General features: G+C 45.2%; 1 protein-coding gene across 5 annotated transcripts in view; it reads left to right on the top strand.

Moving 5' to 3' along the window:
• lef1 (lymphoid enhancer-binding factor 1) overlaps positions 1–14,712 on the top strand; it is a 42,829-nt gene that overhangs the window by 12,305 nt on the left and 15,812 nt on the right. For all 5 annotated transcript variants that reach the window (XM_005726866.1, XM_005726865.1, XM_005726864.2 and 2 more), the window contains exon 4: positions 11,871–12,003. In XM_005726866.1, the coding sequence (XP_005726923.1) occupies positions 11,871–12,003 (133 nt within the window). The remainder of the gene's footprint in view (positions 1–11,870; positions 12,004–14,712) is intronic.

The following is a 14,712-nucleotide window of genomic DNA, read 5'->3' as shown; positions in this document are numbered from 1 at the left end:
CCCCCCCCCTTGTTTTTGAAGAAACCGAGGGGGGATCACTGATGTCAAAGTCAAAACCAAGAGCATTAAGAAAACTGGCGAAATGCAATACAGCTGCAATCCAACATGACGCTAGAAAATAGGGCTGAGGAGCAGAAAGCCTCTCTCCCGTATTCCCAGGGCGCGCAACTGCTCCCGGCCTTGGCTTTGATCTCTTCAAAGCCTCCTGCCTCCTACTAGATGGAGAGTCTTGGCTGCCGCTCGTGAGCACTGGAGAGAGGCAGGCAGGCAGGCAGGGAGGTGGTGGAGGTGGGGGGTGTTTGGCTGGGGATGGGGGATGCGGGGGGGTAAGGGGGGGGGGTCGTCTTTTCCTTTCCAGGGCTGAAATCAATCACGGTACCGAGGCAATTATGTGTAATTCAACCCCAGCCAGATTAGTGACTCTTGTTACCTGAGCGACCAGAGCTCTGTAATCTGTGAGACACACCGGCCTCACCGGCAAAGGAGTAGCCAGGAACAGGCGAGGGCACTTGAGGGGAGAGAGGAGGGGACCGAGTAGGGGGGGTGGGTGCTGAAAATCAGGCTGCCATGCTGCTGCCCAGCAGAGCAGAAAATCAGAGCACAATGGAGTGATTACACTTGCAGATGTAGCCGTATTTATGACGACGTGGACAGAGGGGAACGGAGAGAATGAGGAGCGCTGATTGTCATGGAGCTCGCTAGTTAGTGCGCTAACGAGCCAGGTCCCTTTTTGTGTTAAAACATGTGCGTGATGTCACCTCTGCTATGCTTCGGAGTCCTCCCCCGCCCTACACCACCCCCCGCTTCAGTGCCATATCTCTATCCCTCATGCCCTCCACAGTGAGCTCCGCCGAAATGCAAGCTCGGCCAAGGCTCCTGCCCCAGGCGCCCAATTTACTATGGCTGGAGAAAAACTCAGTGGCCCCAAGTCACAGAGGAAAACAGCGAAGCAATGAATGCTGTTCTTTTCCTGCTGCTGCAATTCGTCTGATCTCTGCAACAGTTTCAGTGTCTTAACACACAGCGGTGTAACAATTTACGTCTTTCTGCTTTTTCATTTGGCTCAGCGAGGAGATTTCTACCAATTATGCTTGCTCCTAGTTTAGTCAAATCTAGGGCGGGCTCCGAGTTCCAACCTTGCGACTAGTACTGCCTAACCTGCATTAAGATGTTCCTATTTCCCTTAATAACCTGTGAGGTTTTAGAAACCATTAATTAGATGCTGGGTGGAGGGCAGAAGGAAAAATTGCAGATTCACTTTTTTTGGAGGTGGGGGCGGTTAATTGGAAATATATGATCGCCCTTGCTTTGAATCCTCCTTTGCACTCTGTCTGTAAGCGCTGATGTCACAGGGATGAGAACAAGGCTTTGTTTTTTTCCCCAGCAGTCACTTGATGCAGGATGATGAAACCCACAAAGATATCTAGCAAGAATGTGTTTGTTCATCTGATGAGCTCGCCTTGTGCTCCGTGTTTCTTTTGATCATCGGACAGCTCGGCAGTGATGGAAAGCTCTTATTTTCCTCATGGGATGCGCGCATTAAATAAATTACACGTACAGTTACACAATGTAGTTGTTCAGGACCCTAATGGCTGCGATCGTTTCAACCAGGCCGGCTGACGGGGAAGTGGTACTGACTCTAAAAATATAAAAGGTCACGCTGAGTGGATTATGTGGCAAGAATGGAGCCACCGTCCAGCTCGGCGGGAGCCCTTAAATCCACTATCAGCCATAACCCTCAGCTCAGGGGCCAGGTGACGCTTTTCATGTCCTCCAATGGACAGACATCACAGAGGCATCCTCCACTTTGAGCTGCCCGTCATCAAACAATGCATCAAAACATCAAATCAATCCACCCCCACTGTACCCCTGTCTCAAGATGAAAGATGGGGATGGGGGGTTCGGTGGGGGTACAAGAGCACACCCCACCCCCGCACGTCAATTCTGCATTTCCACTCCTTTCGTAAGCCGTGGCACTTCCACGCAGAGGCAACAGTGCAGTGGAAAAGTGGCATTTGACTTTTATTTGAGTTAGTTTAACAGCAGTTATCCAAATTTGTCCTTGCATTGCTTTGTTTGTTAACAATGAGTGAGAACAGCTTATTTAAATTGCATCAATTCACTTTTACCTGTGTTTGAAACCTTTTAGTACTTGCTACACTTTGGTTAGTTTCATTTATTTATTTGTCAGTCTAAAACAAATAAAAAGACTCTTCTTTAAACCCATTACAGTGCAAAAGTTGTCTGTTAAGTAAATGAAAACATGAAGTCACTCTTGCTAGTTATTCATCTTTTATAGTTTGTTGATCAAATAAAAACAAAGTTGCAGCTCATTCTAATGAGACAAATGAGATTATATTAAGCATGTGAGAAGCCCAGTATTAATAAATCCAGCTAAGAGCTGAATTACAACCTTGTTGTGCTCATTATATGACTAATCATCCAGATTTGAGGCATCAGGTGCACGAGCATGCTCTATGTCGCTGTAACCATATGCCCTGAGCCTAAGAAGTCCCTTTTGTGCCTCAGAAATTCCCCATTACCATTTCTTTAGGCATATCAAGGGATAAGCAGACGTTGTCCATTGCCATGTTGTACATGGTCATTGTTTTGTTTGTATTAAAGCCCACTAAACCCTGCCACAAAGCTAATTGATGGGGTGGAGTTTTCTTGTGACCGTTCAGATCCTTGGAGAGGTTCTTTAAGTGTTCCCGGCTTCTGTGGGGATGGAGAAAAGCCATTTGTTCGGAGGGGATCAGATTTGAATAGCTTTGTGCTTGCCATTCAGATCTTAGCAGGGGCGTGTGCACCCAGCTAGGAGGAAAAAAACCCCTAAAATGTGTGGTTTTGATTAATGACTAATTCCACCCTGAAAGGCAGTTTTTGGTAGTCTTTACCAGTTAATCCCTTAAAACGTGGAATCACACCCAAACAGTGGGCTGCTGGTATTGTTGCACGGCCCATAATGCGAATGAGAGGAAAGGTTTGCAATGGGATCCACAGCCGTGAATGCTCCCCCTAGCTCTGCGGCACGAACCCCTTATACCCTGTTCCACAAGAGTCGCACAGGTTGTGACATAATGAAAAACAGGATGGGAAATAGTTGGATCGCGCACGTCTTCAAGAGCAAAGGTGCACTAAGGTGAAAAAGGTAGTGATGATGATGTGGTGGCGGGGTCAGAAGTTCAAATCGATGCCTGATCACAGGTGTCGTGGCACCCGAGGCAAAAAGGGTTTCTTGTGGTCTGCTCTTTAAAGATTACATAACCTCACTGAACCCTCTTACTAGAAACTGAATCCATACCTCTTTTTTCCTGTTAATTTTCTTCTTTGTTCCATTAAGTCATCAGTGTTACTCACTAAGCCATCAATATTTTTATTCTTTCTTTTCTTACGCACCATGTGGGTGGGTGTGCATCAGTCTGAGTGAAATACAGAAGGAAAACTAGGTCAGTACTCTGTTCAGCTCAGGCAGAAGCAGCTCACATTCAAATCGCCTCCCCATCCACATTTTTCCTGGTGTGTGTGCCACTGAAAACCTTCCCAGCAAAAACACAGCAGCGCCTCTACGCCCGGCCACCGCCTGACTTCGCCCATCTCTCTTTGGCTAGTTCGCAAGGCTAATGTTAACCTCCTCCTGTCTGCAATGTGAAATCCTGCATCGCCGCTCCTTCCTGTGCTCTTCTCTGCTAGCTGGGGCTTAGCGAGAAGAGCACTGTCTCTCGCGCCCGTCTCCACAAGTAGATACACACAAAGACCCCCACCAGACTCTATTTTCCCCCCTCAACGCTGAGCTCCCAAATCCAAACTGACAGCCATTCATGCCCAGAATACCTGGGCGAAAGCTGAGGGGGGGAAACACTATCTAGGTGTAGCAGGCAAATCCGCTCTTGTTCAACGGATCTATGAAGCCTCCTGCATAAGGCAACTCATCAGCACTTTTCCTCCCATTCTGCACCTCGTTTTCTCTCCTCCCTTTCTCGCCTACTGTCGTATTGTACGGAGGCTAAGGTTTTAGCCCACTAGCCGCACAGAGTTAGCTTGTGCTGCGATTTTATTTGTGTACATGTCTTGGGGCCTTCGAGTGTTGTTGTTGAATGTGGATGTTGGCACCAACGCGTTGCCTGGCATGAATGTAGCTACTCAGCAGACCAGAGCCTGTTTCTAATGATAAATCATGCAGTGTGTTAATGCAGCAGTGGGGTTTCTATAAATAGTTGCAGAGGGAGGGATGCTGATTGATTCAGAGGGGTGTGGGGGGAGGACTCCAAACATTTTTGTTGTATTCAAACACAGGGCTCCAAGATCTTCGTTCACCATGTGTGGTTTTTAAGTGCACAGCTGATCAGGTAGATGCATCATCAACACTTTTTTTTCTCCACATTCATTACACAAATCCATTGCTATACTAGCTGATTGGATTTTAAGGTAGCGCATCTCTAGAGTTTCGAAGCAAGTGATGGTTTTAGAAAAGCTGCCATGTTCTTTGTGAGGGGATAGATGCCTAGTGTGTGCTCGAGTGTGTGTGCGGTCTGTCTTTTTGTGTATGTGTTTGCAAGTGCGCTTGCAGGCCTGCTGACAGTGGCACTTCAGCAGAATGTTTGCCCTTTCCTTAGTCCTTTGATGTGACCAGGTCCCGCTGTGATAATGAGCCCTGTGCCCCGCCGCAAGGTGAACATCCTGCAGTTCGCCCGGGGCTCTGCCAGAGCAGCAGCCCAACCCCCCACCACCACCACCACACCGCACCACCACCACACACACAGAGGCACAGAAGAATGGAGAAGCCGATCTCTGCTCAGCTTCCACACAGTGCATCATATGAACACACTGAGAGCTTTGGCTTGACACAGGAGCATCTTATGTAAAAATTCAAATGACTACTTAAATTATCTATAGGATGAGTGTGGTGACTTATATATAGTTTTTCCTCTGTATCAGTAAATGTATTCAAAAATCTACAGCCTGCTACTACTATCTAGAGATGCATTGATTCCAATTTGTCAGCGAATACATATTTATTTTTTATTTTTTAAGTGACGCCTTGCGTACCAGCTTTCTCTCTAAGAACTATAATTAACAGCATAGCCAAACAAAAATCTACTTTTCTTCTTTATAGTCAAATAAATGATTAAACTTTACTCAAAGCTGCAGTAAATTGCAGGATCTTTTCTCATTTAAACAACTAAAAATAAGGTGCTATGTTGCAGGAAGGAATTACAGATAAAGAAAATGTGTTGCTGTATGCTCACCTTTACCTATCTATTTTTAACTTAAATAAAAGCAGGTGCAAGAGATTTGTATAACAAAAGAAATGTTACTGAAATTGTTTTCCAGGATCACCAAATAAGTCTGAACAGGATATCAACCCTTTGAGTTGATATTCTGTGTGAGTTTAGTGTTTAGGTTTGTTGTTACATTTGTTTTCGTTTCTTTTTTTCTTTTCTTTTCTTTTTTTTTTTTAACTTTTTACTGTCTGCAGTTTTTTTTCTCCTTTATTTGCTTTGATCTGTTGCTCATACCGAGGCTCTGAGCTCTGGATAGCTTTAGCTTTAGCCGCTTTCCCTCTGTTAGCTTCTTGAAAATGTCAATCTTAAATGAGTGAGGGTGAGTTAAATGTTTAAGTTTGCTGTTATATACGTTTTCACGGTCCTTTTCACTCACACTGAAAAACTCTCAAATGACCATATCCACTCGCTTACAACATGTGACTGCGCATGGCACGTGCCTGTGAGTGAGCTGTGCCGATACCACTGTGTGTGTGTTCTGCATACATGGTGAGAGCCAGTTCGTAATCAGACATATATGACATTGGCTGATTGTGGTCCCTGGACAGTCGATGCCTGCTGCTAACAATGGTCTATATAAGCTGTTCCTCTGCGCTTCATTTTTCCATTGTTGTCCAATATTTGTTAAAAACACATACCAGTTGGTAATCAAGCGAATATGGACGTTATACTTTATCGAGTACACCCAATGCTATCTTGTTGCATTAAATGGGTTCCAAGAGGTAGAGGTGTAACTGAGGCCTTCATAGTTCAAATTTGTTCCCTGTGGGAATTCGGGCTGATAGTCTTAAACAGAGTTGCCATCTTTACCTCTCATCTCAAGCATGACATGTCTCAGTGTGCTTTTTTTATTCTTCTTTCACCACAGCAATCTGACCAGATCAGATCTACACACACCTGATGTATTGCTTTAAATATGACAGAAGTCACAGTAGTGGGTAGTGGCTTTGTGCCTTTGTGAGCTTCTTTAAATAAAAGATTGCTCTACACAGCATAAATAAGAGAACGCTTTCGTCATTTGCCTGCCATTGTTGTAGCAATACAGCTTTGACCTCATCGACTACAAGCTGCGTGATGTACTTACCCAAGGCTTGATACCTATTCTGGAATATCTTGCATCGCAGTCACGTCTGAATGAACCTGTGAAGAACATGATTGATGTTACATATGTCATGTCTGAAAAGGTTTTAGCACATTGCTTGTTGTTGTTCAGAGAAAAAATGCAATACAAAGAGTCTCATTCTTTATTTATCTGTTAAAACCCTATAAAATAAAACCCTGATTTTGCTTCAGTTACAGGAAGGAATTTGGACTACAGGTACCGTAACACTTATTTAGTAAAACATAGTTTCACAACATGGAATAGATTACATGGCCCTATTCAAACCCTCTTCACCTCCTGTGTGCACCTTTTTAGAGCCAGAGCTCTTTAAAAACAGATTCCCTGTCGTCACATCACTTCCCTCCTTCTACCTTTTGTGGCTTAACGTGTAAGGAGGAAAATGGCACCTGGATCGTTTCTAATGTTCTGTTCCTTTTCCACTCTGTTTTGTTTTTTTGTTTTTTTTTTAAATAGCACCGCGACATATAGAAATTAAGAGTTGAACACTTTAAAAAGCGGATAAAGTCTTTTCATGTAAGGCAGGCACATTTCACGCAAATTATCATCTTTGCTCGTTGAGAATGTCAGCGCGAGAGCCAGCCGCGATTGGTTTGCTCGGAGCGCACGCTCTTCTTGCCAGCTGAGGGATGATGGGTAATCCATCTCGTTCTATTCTGACGCGGTGAGGAAAGAGACACTTTGCTGTTAACAGCTCTTTTGTGTTCACGTGCAGCGTTTGTGTATTTAAGTTATTAAATGTGTGGTTAACACAACCTTCATGTAGCTTGAAATATTTTAACGCACGTCGTTGGTGCATGTGTGCGCACGGGCGCGCGCGCGTGTGTGTGTGTGTAGGTGGGGTTACTTAAAGTGTTTGACATCAGCTATAGCTGTCATGTCTGTGGGTGCAGTGTCGGTATTTAGAGGGCAGCATGACAAGTTTCCTTGCCTGATAATTTACGCTGAAGCTTGGCCACTAAAGCCATGAAATTGAACATATGGAGCGTGGCTATTTTTGCACTAAACTCCACTCAGCTGCAAGTTTGGGTTGCTCTTTATATACCTCCTCTTTATTTTTAGTAACTGGCTACTGCCTTCAGTCTCACTGCATGTCTTCAACTACAGGAACCCTCGATAGCGCTAAGAGAGAATACCTGAATTTTTTGATTGGAATAATGAGGAGAGGGCAAGGAGACATTTGGGAGGGCATCACAGATGTATACTTCTCTCTGGGGTATGCTTTTCTTATTATTCGTGGCCTCCTCTGCTGCTGTCCCTGTGGTTAGCTTCGCTTGTTCGTCTCATTACCCTCGGCACGTGGCGCTCCTTCACTTGCCGCCGGCCCGGCTTTCTTCTCCATTAATTGGGTTTCGTTACATTAAGCCCCTTGGCCAAGGGGCCATCCTGCCAATAAAACATCCCATTTTTAGCGCTCCTCTCAAAGCTGGTGGGGTTCAACCTGCTCTGCGAATGGTAATTGGTTATTTACTTAAGCTTCCTCAGGTTGGTCTCTGCTGATTTTTTTTTCTTTCCTTTTTTTGGTACAAGGGGGAGGTACAGTGCCTTTTCATTCCCATGCTGTAAAGCTACTACAGCAGAATGTTTGCTCACTTTTGTTGGGTAAAGGTTGCACAGCTTGCGCACAAACACACCTGAGAGTGAACACCTGGTTATGAGGGCGACTCTGTAGGATTTCAGTAGTGGACACACCCTCGCTTCATACTCCCAACTACTGACATTTACAGAGCCTTTGTGTCTGTAATCTCGTCTTCTTCTTTGAGCCCATTATCAATGGAAACAGTAGCTAAAGATGTACTTAAACAGTCAAAGGAGGGTGTGGAGGACTTGTGATTCACTTATGCTGAGAATCATATGTTCTTCGTTTAAAAACTTTTTAAGTGAAGATTTTCCTGCAAATCTTTGTTGATGGGTCTTATAATTACAGGCCAGTCCCATGTTGCATTTTCTCTCTTTGTTTCATTCACATCCTTGGCCCTCACCTGTAAACCCTTTCCCTCCAGAGTGCAGAAAATCCTGCGAGGTGAGGTTGGGTTTTGTGGTGAGGAGGGCTTCTCAGCGAATAGACTTAGCAGCATGAGAATCCATAGCCGCCGTTTGAGCTGACATCTCCCCAGCTGTTTGTGAAACACCTCACACGGTTTCTACACACTTGATTGTAGCTGCAGGCGCAGAGAGTCCTCATTGCATATAAATTACAGAAGTGGGAAGTGATTATTATAAAATTCCCGCTTTCCCTTTTTTCCACTCCACTCTGCAGAAGTGGTATAATTGAGTGGAGTACAAAAGCTGTGCTGTGAGGGGAGAGAGATGCTTTAAAAAGGCAATATTCCATACACCACGTAGACACATGTATAAACGTGCAAATTCTTGTTTTACCGACGGTGACACGATGTTGGTGGAATATGACAGAATACAAGATCACAGACGTCGGCGTGTCGTCAGAAAAATCAAGGCAGGAGGGTGGGGGACAAAAAAACAACCCCAACAAAAACAAAACAAAAGTGAAACGTCCCATTTTTCTTCCCCACCCCCAATTTCAGATGGCACGCCAAGTCACTGGCTCCCCTTGCTGAAACACACTGGAGTGTCTCCTCCATGGAGGGCTTCCTGCCAGCTCCAGTTCCGCACAATGAATTTCTCTTAAAACCACATCTGAAGGGTTTTTTTTTTTTTTTTTTTTTAAAGGGCCGGCCAAGCCTGGATATGAAATTCCAAATGGAACGTTTTTCTTTTCAATCCTCGCCGCCTCTCTTCTTTCACTCTGCCTGAAAAATATGAATAGAAAGATCTTAAGCCTATTATTTCTCCTGTACAATAAAAGGGACCTCCAATATGGATGCCCCCATTGCAACAGTGTCGCTACTGCTGCAGCCAGTAGGGCTGGGTATGTAGGGTATGAGAAGGAATCAGATTAGGACATGGCATGACCCTCATGGCTGTTGTCAGGAGTTGGGTGTCTCCAGCTCCTTTTTTCAGTAAATTGTTACTGGTGTCAGTTTTTAATGTTGTTTTTTCTTTTTTCTTTTTTAATTTATGGTGGTAAAATGTTGCCCCAGCAATACCTCTTTGCATGTAATCAAATAAAAAACCATCTAAACCAGGATTTGGCTTGACCCTGATACGGTTTGCACAATCAAATTTTATGTATATCTAGAGTATAATGAAGCTGTTGGAAGCCTGACGGACAATTTATTTACTTTCCTTTTCTAAAGTAAACTACAGTTAGGCCATGCAATTTGCGTAAGTGTGCACCCTAAACGGGCATAAATATGCTATTGGTCACAAAGGCCTGCAGGTTTTTCCCTGGTGGATCTTTTTTTTCTTCCCCACAATGGAAGCAGTTTATTAAGAAGTTGAGAAAAATGGGATTTGACAGCTGTAACTGGGAAGAGCACAAAAGAGGGCTTCTCCACTGTGGCAGTAAAACTCAAGCTTTCTTAGGTGCTAAGAAGTTAGTCGCCCTGCTTTAAAATATTGTTTTAAATGTTTGTTTGTTTTTATTGTAGTTCTATGTGTACACACAAACATGAGAACTTTTTTTTTTGTTTCCAGCTGGCTTTTCTTTCAATATTGGGGAGCATAGCAGGTTTTAACGATAGCATTCCAGGTTCTTATCTCATTCCCACACCGTAACAAATGGGAGTGGAGAGGCGTAAAATAATATGTGTGAGAATGCTGTCATTTAGCCCCTGGTGGAGGCATGTCTCAGCCACTGTAGGCCTAGTTAGTCCCCTCTTTTTAGGCTTAGGAGCCTTGCTAATAAGCCTAACCTTCTTAAGGATGAGGCTGGACACTAACCTTTGGCTCTTTGTTGACCAGGGAATGCAACACACCTGGGCTGGTGTGAGAAAATTACACCTCTACATCCTTGGCTTAGTTTTCAGGCAGGGCTTCTCTTGTGTGAGAACAAACTTTACCACATGTGCAGTGCAACCTGTGCTTTATGGTGCCGTAACACCCCGTCTCCAAACCGGGAACTGAATTGGCCTGAGGAGATGAGATTCCCGGCATGTTTTGGGACCCTGATGAGAATGATGGTTCATGCAGCTGGACACGTGCACACACATACCACACGTACTGCTCTTTGAGGACATTCCCAGAAGGTGGTGAGATGGGGGGAGGACGGAGGGGGTTCTTAAGTTGAAGCTGGTGCCAGTCTGCGAGAGGTTCAGAAAAACTCAGACATTCCAGCCACCCCTGTGTCCGAGGAGTTTTTCTGTGTGTGCGTAAGTGGGTGAGGCGGGGCACCAGTCACCACTTAGCACTGCAGGAATGTCACCTTGGCACACATGTCATAGACAACAAAGCGAGGGCTAATAAAGAACAGTCCATTTATTATTATCATCCTATCATAATTTGATTCTTATCCTAAATTTAGATGGGTATCTTTAACAACGCTGCTAATCATGTGACTGTTTCTGGGAATAAAATCGATTAGAGTTTCCTAAAAACTCGGGAGAGCTCATTGGCAGCCGCCCGGTGTAAGTGGCGTCTCACCCATCGGTGCACCGCCGTCTCTCCCGATTAGCCATATATCCTGTGGAGGTGATATTTTGACTTCAGCTCAGCTCTGGGCTCAGACTGTAAATAGTAGATTTAGCATGGCTAAGCATTACCATGTGTTCAGTGCAGCTGAAGCATGTAAGCACTGTTGGCTGGGGGTTGGGGGTTTTTCGGGCCTGGTTCGATCTATTTTAGTTTTCCAGAGGAAGCTCTCTCTCTTTCTCTCGCTCTCCGTCTCTCTGAGTCAGCCTGGGATGAGGGGTCTGTGGCCAGGCCACTGTTGACGTGATTACCCCTGCATTAAGTACCGCTGCAGACATCTGTCTCACTCACGCTCTCTCCCCATAGCCAGAACCCCCACCCGCACCCCACCCCACCCACCTTTCTCCTCCTCCTCCATCCCTCATCTCTTCTTCCCCCGGCTCTTGGTCTGTAATGAACTCCCCTTATTCACCAGCTAATGACTGCCTTTGATCTCCCGCCTAAGACCTCTGCTCTGACTCTACCCTGCAAGTCTCTCTTTTCTCTCCCTTCCCTTTGCTCTATCGCTTGCTCGCTTCTATTCGCTCCACCTCTGTTTGCATCTTTCTGCCCTTTTCTGTCTCAGACACCTCTTTTGACTTGTTTCTTCTTCTTTTTTTTTCCTCCTTCGGGGGATGTGGGGATTTTCAAACCTGCTGACCTAGACTAAACAAAGTTTTGAACTGCTGTGCCCAGCCTAGTAAAGAGAGAAGAAATTCAAGAAATGTTTTTTAAAAATATATATGTATAGTAACTTCTTGACCATACAATGAAAGTCAAGAAGGCATTGTGCTGCTGCAGAGCAAGACCACCTGTACTCTATGAATCATGTGTGAGGGATCAGGGCCCCTTTTTCAGATGGAATAACACAAAAGGCATCAGCTTTTCACAGCATTTAAAAAATAAAAAAGTAAATCTTCTTGCATTTTTCTCCACAGTCCAACAAAGTCCCCGTGGTGCAGCCGTCTCATGCAGTCCACCCGCTCACCCCCCTGATCACGTACAGTGACGAACACTTCGCTCCAGTGTCCCATTCTGGCCATCACCCCCAGGATGCCAACAACAAACAAGGTAAGGCACCAAAGAAATGCCACAGCAGTATTTGCTGTTCTTATCCCACATTTGAAATCCTTTTATCACACTGTGTGGAACTAAAAGGGGTCGTTTCTTTATATATATCTATGTAAAAGGGAACACAAAAAACGGGGTTTGCTGTGGCACTGAACACTTTGTTGTCAGCAAGTTTTTACTGACTGAAAGAGTGAAAACTGTAGAAGGATACAATAAAGAAAGTCGTCACAGACACATTATAGGTCACCAGTACTTCTTAATGCAATAAAATGTGACATTGAAATGGATTTTTGCACCGTATTCGCTTACATGGCAGCTTGATATGGAGGCATCGATGAACCCTGACTGCATTTAGGTTTTTTTTGCATAAATGTCTGGATAGACGGGAATCAGGAGAGAGAGGGGGGAAAAAGTGTCGCAGTACAGTCATCCTTCCTATCATCTCAAAGTGTGAGCTCATTTGAAGCAGCCTGTGGGATGGCACGCTGAGCTCTGCTGCCCTCTCCCTCTGCACTCTTTGCCTCTCAGTTATAACATCAAGCTGCAGCTCTGACAGCTGCGGAGGAGCTCCTGAGCCGTTTGGGAGCGAGCTCCTCAGCCCTGCACAGCTGGAGACTTTGGCAGCTTCTCGCTAATGCAAGGAAGAAAGGAAACAAAAAAAGACGTGGCCCATCCGCAGTTTTGTCCCGCACCTTGTCTCTTTTCTCTGCTTTCTTCTCCTGCGGCTGGCAGTTGGAAAAAAAAAGAGGAGGAGGGATCAGACAAGATGTGGGCGATGATGATGATGATGATGATGTTGAGGCTCGGAGGTTCTGAGGGACCAGCTATAAATAACAATGTGGAAATGAGCACAGGAGTACACAGAGTAGCAGAGATGAAGGGAGCGGGGACATTTAACGAAACAGTGCTCCACATATGTCAGAAAAATCACACGTCTGACATGTTTTGTCGAGGCAGGAGAGGATAAACAGGTAGCAGAAGGAAATAACGAAGGCACGGAAGATTTAACAGTTGTGTTGTCACGTTGTACAGTCTGAGGAAAAACGCTTCACACCCGTTTCACTGTTCACGTTGGGTCTCTGACAATCAAAAGCTGAAAGGAGCCCTGGAGGTCCTTCTTCTCCTTCTTTTTTTTTTCGTGCTATTTGATCTTTTTGCACCCGCAGCCCAACAGAAATCCATGTCCAAGCGATCCGGTTGCAGAATTAGCAGCAAATGATTTCCCTAGGCATATTCATGTGTGTGGATATCAGAAGAGCTAAGCCAAAATGCTTAAAACGAAATCTCTCTTATTCTCTTTTTTTCTTCCTCTCTCTCTCTGTCTCTCCCTCTCTCTCTCACACATATCGACCATTTGCCGCTCTGCACTCCTTAGTGGGCTCAGACTTTGATCTGCTCGTTAATTATGAAAAACAATCATGGATTTTCTCATTATGAGCCCTAATATGCACAAGGCCTGCAATGAGGGATGGAAGGTCGAGCGGAGGGGAGGGTAGTGGGAGGTTTGTCTGGGGTGGGGTGGGGTGGGGGGGTAAAGACATATAACATGAATTTGATTAGTGAATACTTTTTTTAATCCTCTTTTTTGTTTGTTTGTTTGTTTGTTTGTTTTGTTTTTTTATGGTGACAGTCACATCGGTGTCACATGTTCAGAGTGGAAACGGGAGCGTGAAGCTTTGTCGGGATGTCAACGGGAACTGAAAAGGGGGGAGTGAGTAATTAGGCACCTTAGGGGTGTGAGTGACAAGGTTAACACGCCAGGGCGCTCTCTTCTTCCCCTGCTGCTTCAGCCATCGCCTGCTTCTCTTCTGCCCTCAGGAGAGCCCTAAAGGAGTGTTAGGTGGTGGATTAGTAGGCAGGGGAGTAGCGCTATCCGTGCTATGAATCCAGCGTTGCTACACTGGCTTTGGAGATATAAGCCTCCCACTCGGCCAGCCTCTCTGAGGAGGGAGGCCCCCTTCAGACCCCAGCCTGGAGAGAGAGAGAAGGAGGAAGAGAAAAGATCGAGGCAGGGAGAAAAGGCTGGCTCCAGCAGGGATTAGAAGATGGTGTTAATCTGGAGGCATTTGCCCTCTTTTCTTTGTGTGTGTGTCTGCGTGAGCACACATGTAGGCACATTCCAGTTGCCTGCGTATAAACAGTATTTGCTGATATCTTCCAACTTTTATTGTTACTTGCACAACTGTGAAATAAGAAGGGGGGAAAAATGTGTGTTAAGACAAAAAACCATGAGACCTTACAGATGTTAAACGTTCGTCGCCCCGCAGCCCATTTGTCACTAAGTCTTCTCACAGAAAGATACCCCTTGACCTTGAAGCCCAACAAGAGCAGGCGAGCTGGAGATAGAGGAGCTTAGTCCTGGAGATCCACAGACAGCTAGTCTGTGTCAATCCTGTGTCTACAGGGAGAGCCACAGCCTCTGTCATAAAGATGAAGCCTCAATTATCCAGCTTAAAGATGCTGAAACACACTGGAAGGAGTCGAGCTTAAGCGGGGAAAATATTATCCGCCCCTTTCACGGGTTGATAATGTGAGGTCAAGAAGCCATGCTGATGCCCCGGTGTGTGCCCTGTTCCGAAACTGGCAGTTCATGACTTTAACCAGAATGTATGACTGAGGAATATGCAAACCCGATGATAATCCCAACTTTACACACACACACACACACACACACACACACACACACACACACACACACACACACACACA

The sequence above is a fragment of the Pundamilia nyererei genome, unplaced genomic scaffold, assembly GCF_000239375.1.
Source record: "Pundamilia nyererei isolate P.nyererei 1_Seehausen unplaced genomic scaffold, PunNye1.0 scaffold00022, whole genome shotgun sequence".
Classification (NCBI taxonomy): domain Eukaryota; kingdom Metazoa; phylum Chordata; class Actinopteri; order Cichliformes; family Cichlidae; genus Pundamilia; species Pundamilia nyererei.
Note: the sequence above shows the minus strand (reverse complement) of the source record. Positions and strands in the feature narration are given on the sequence as shown.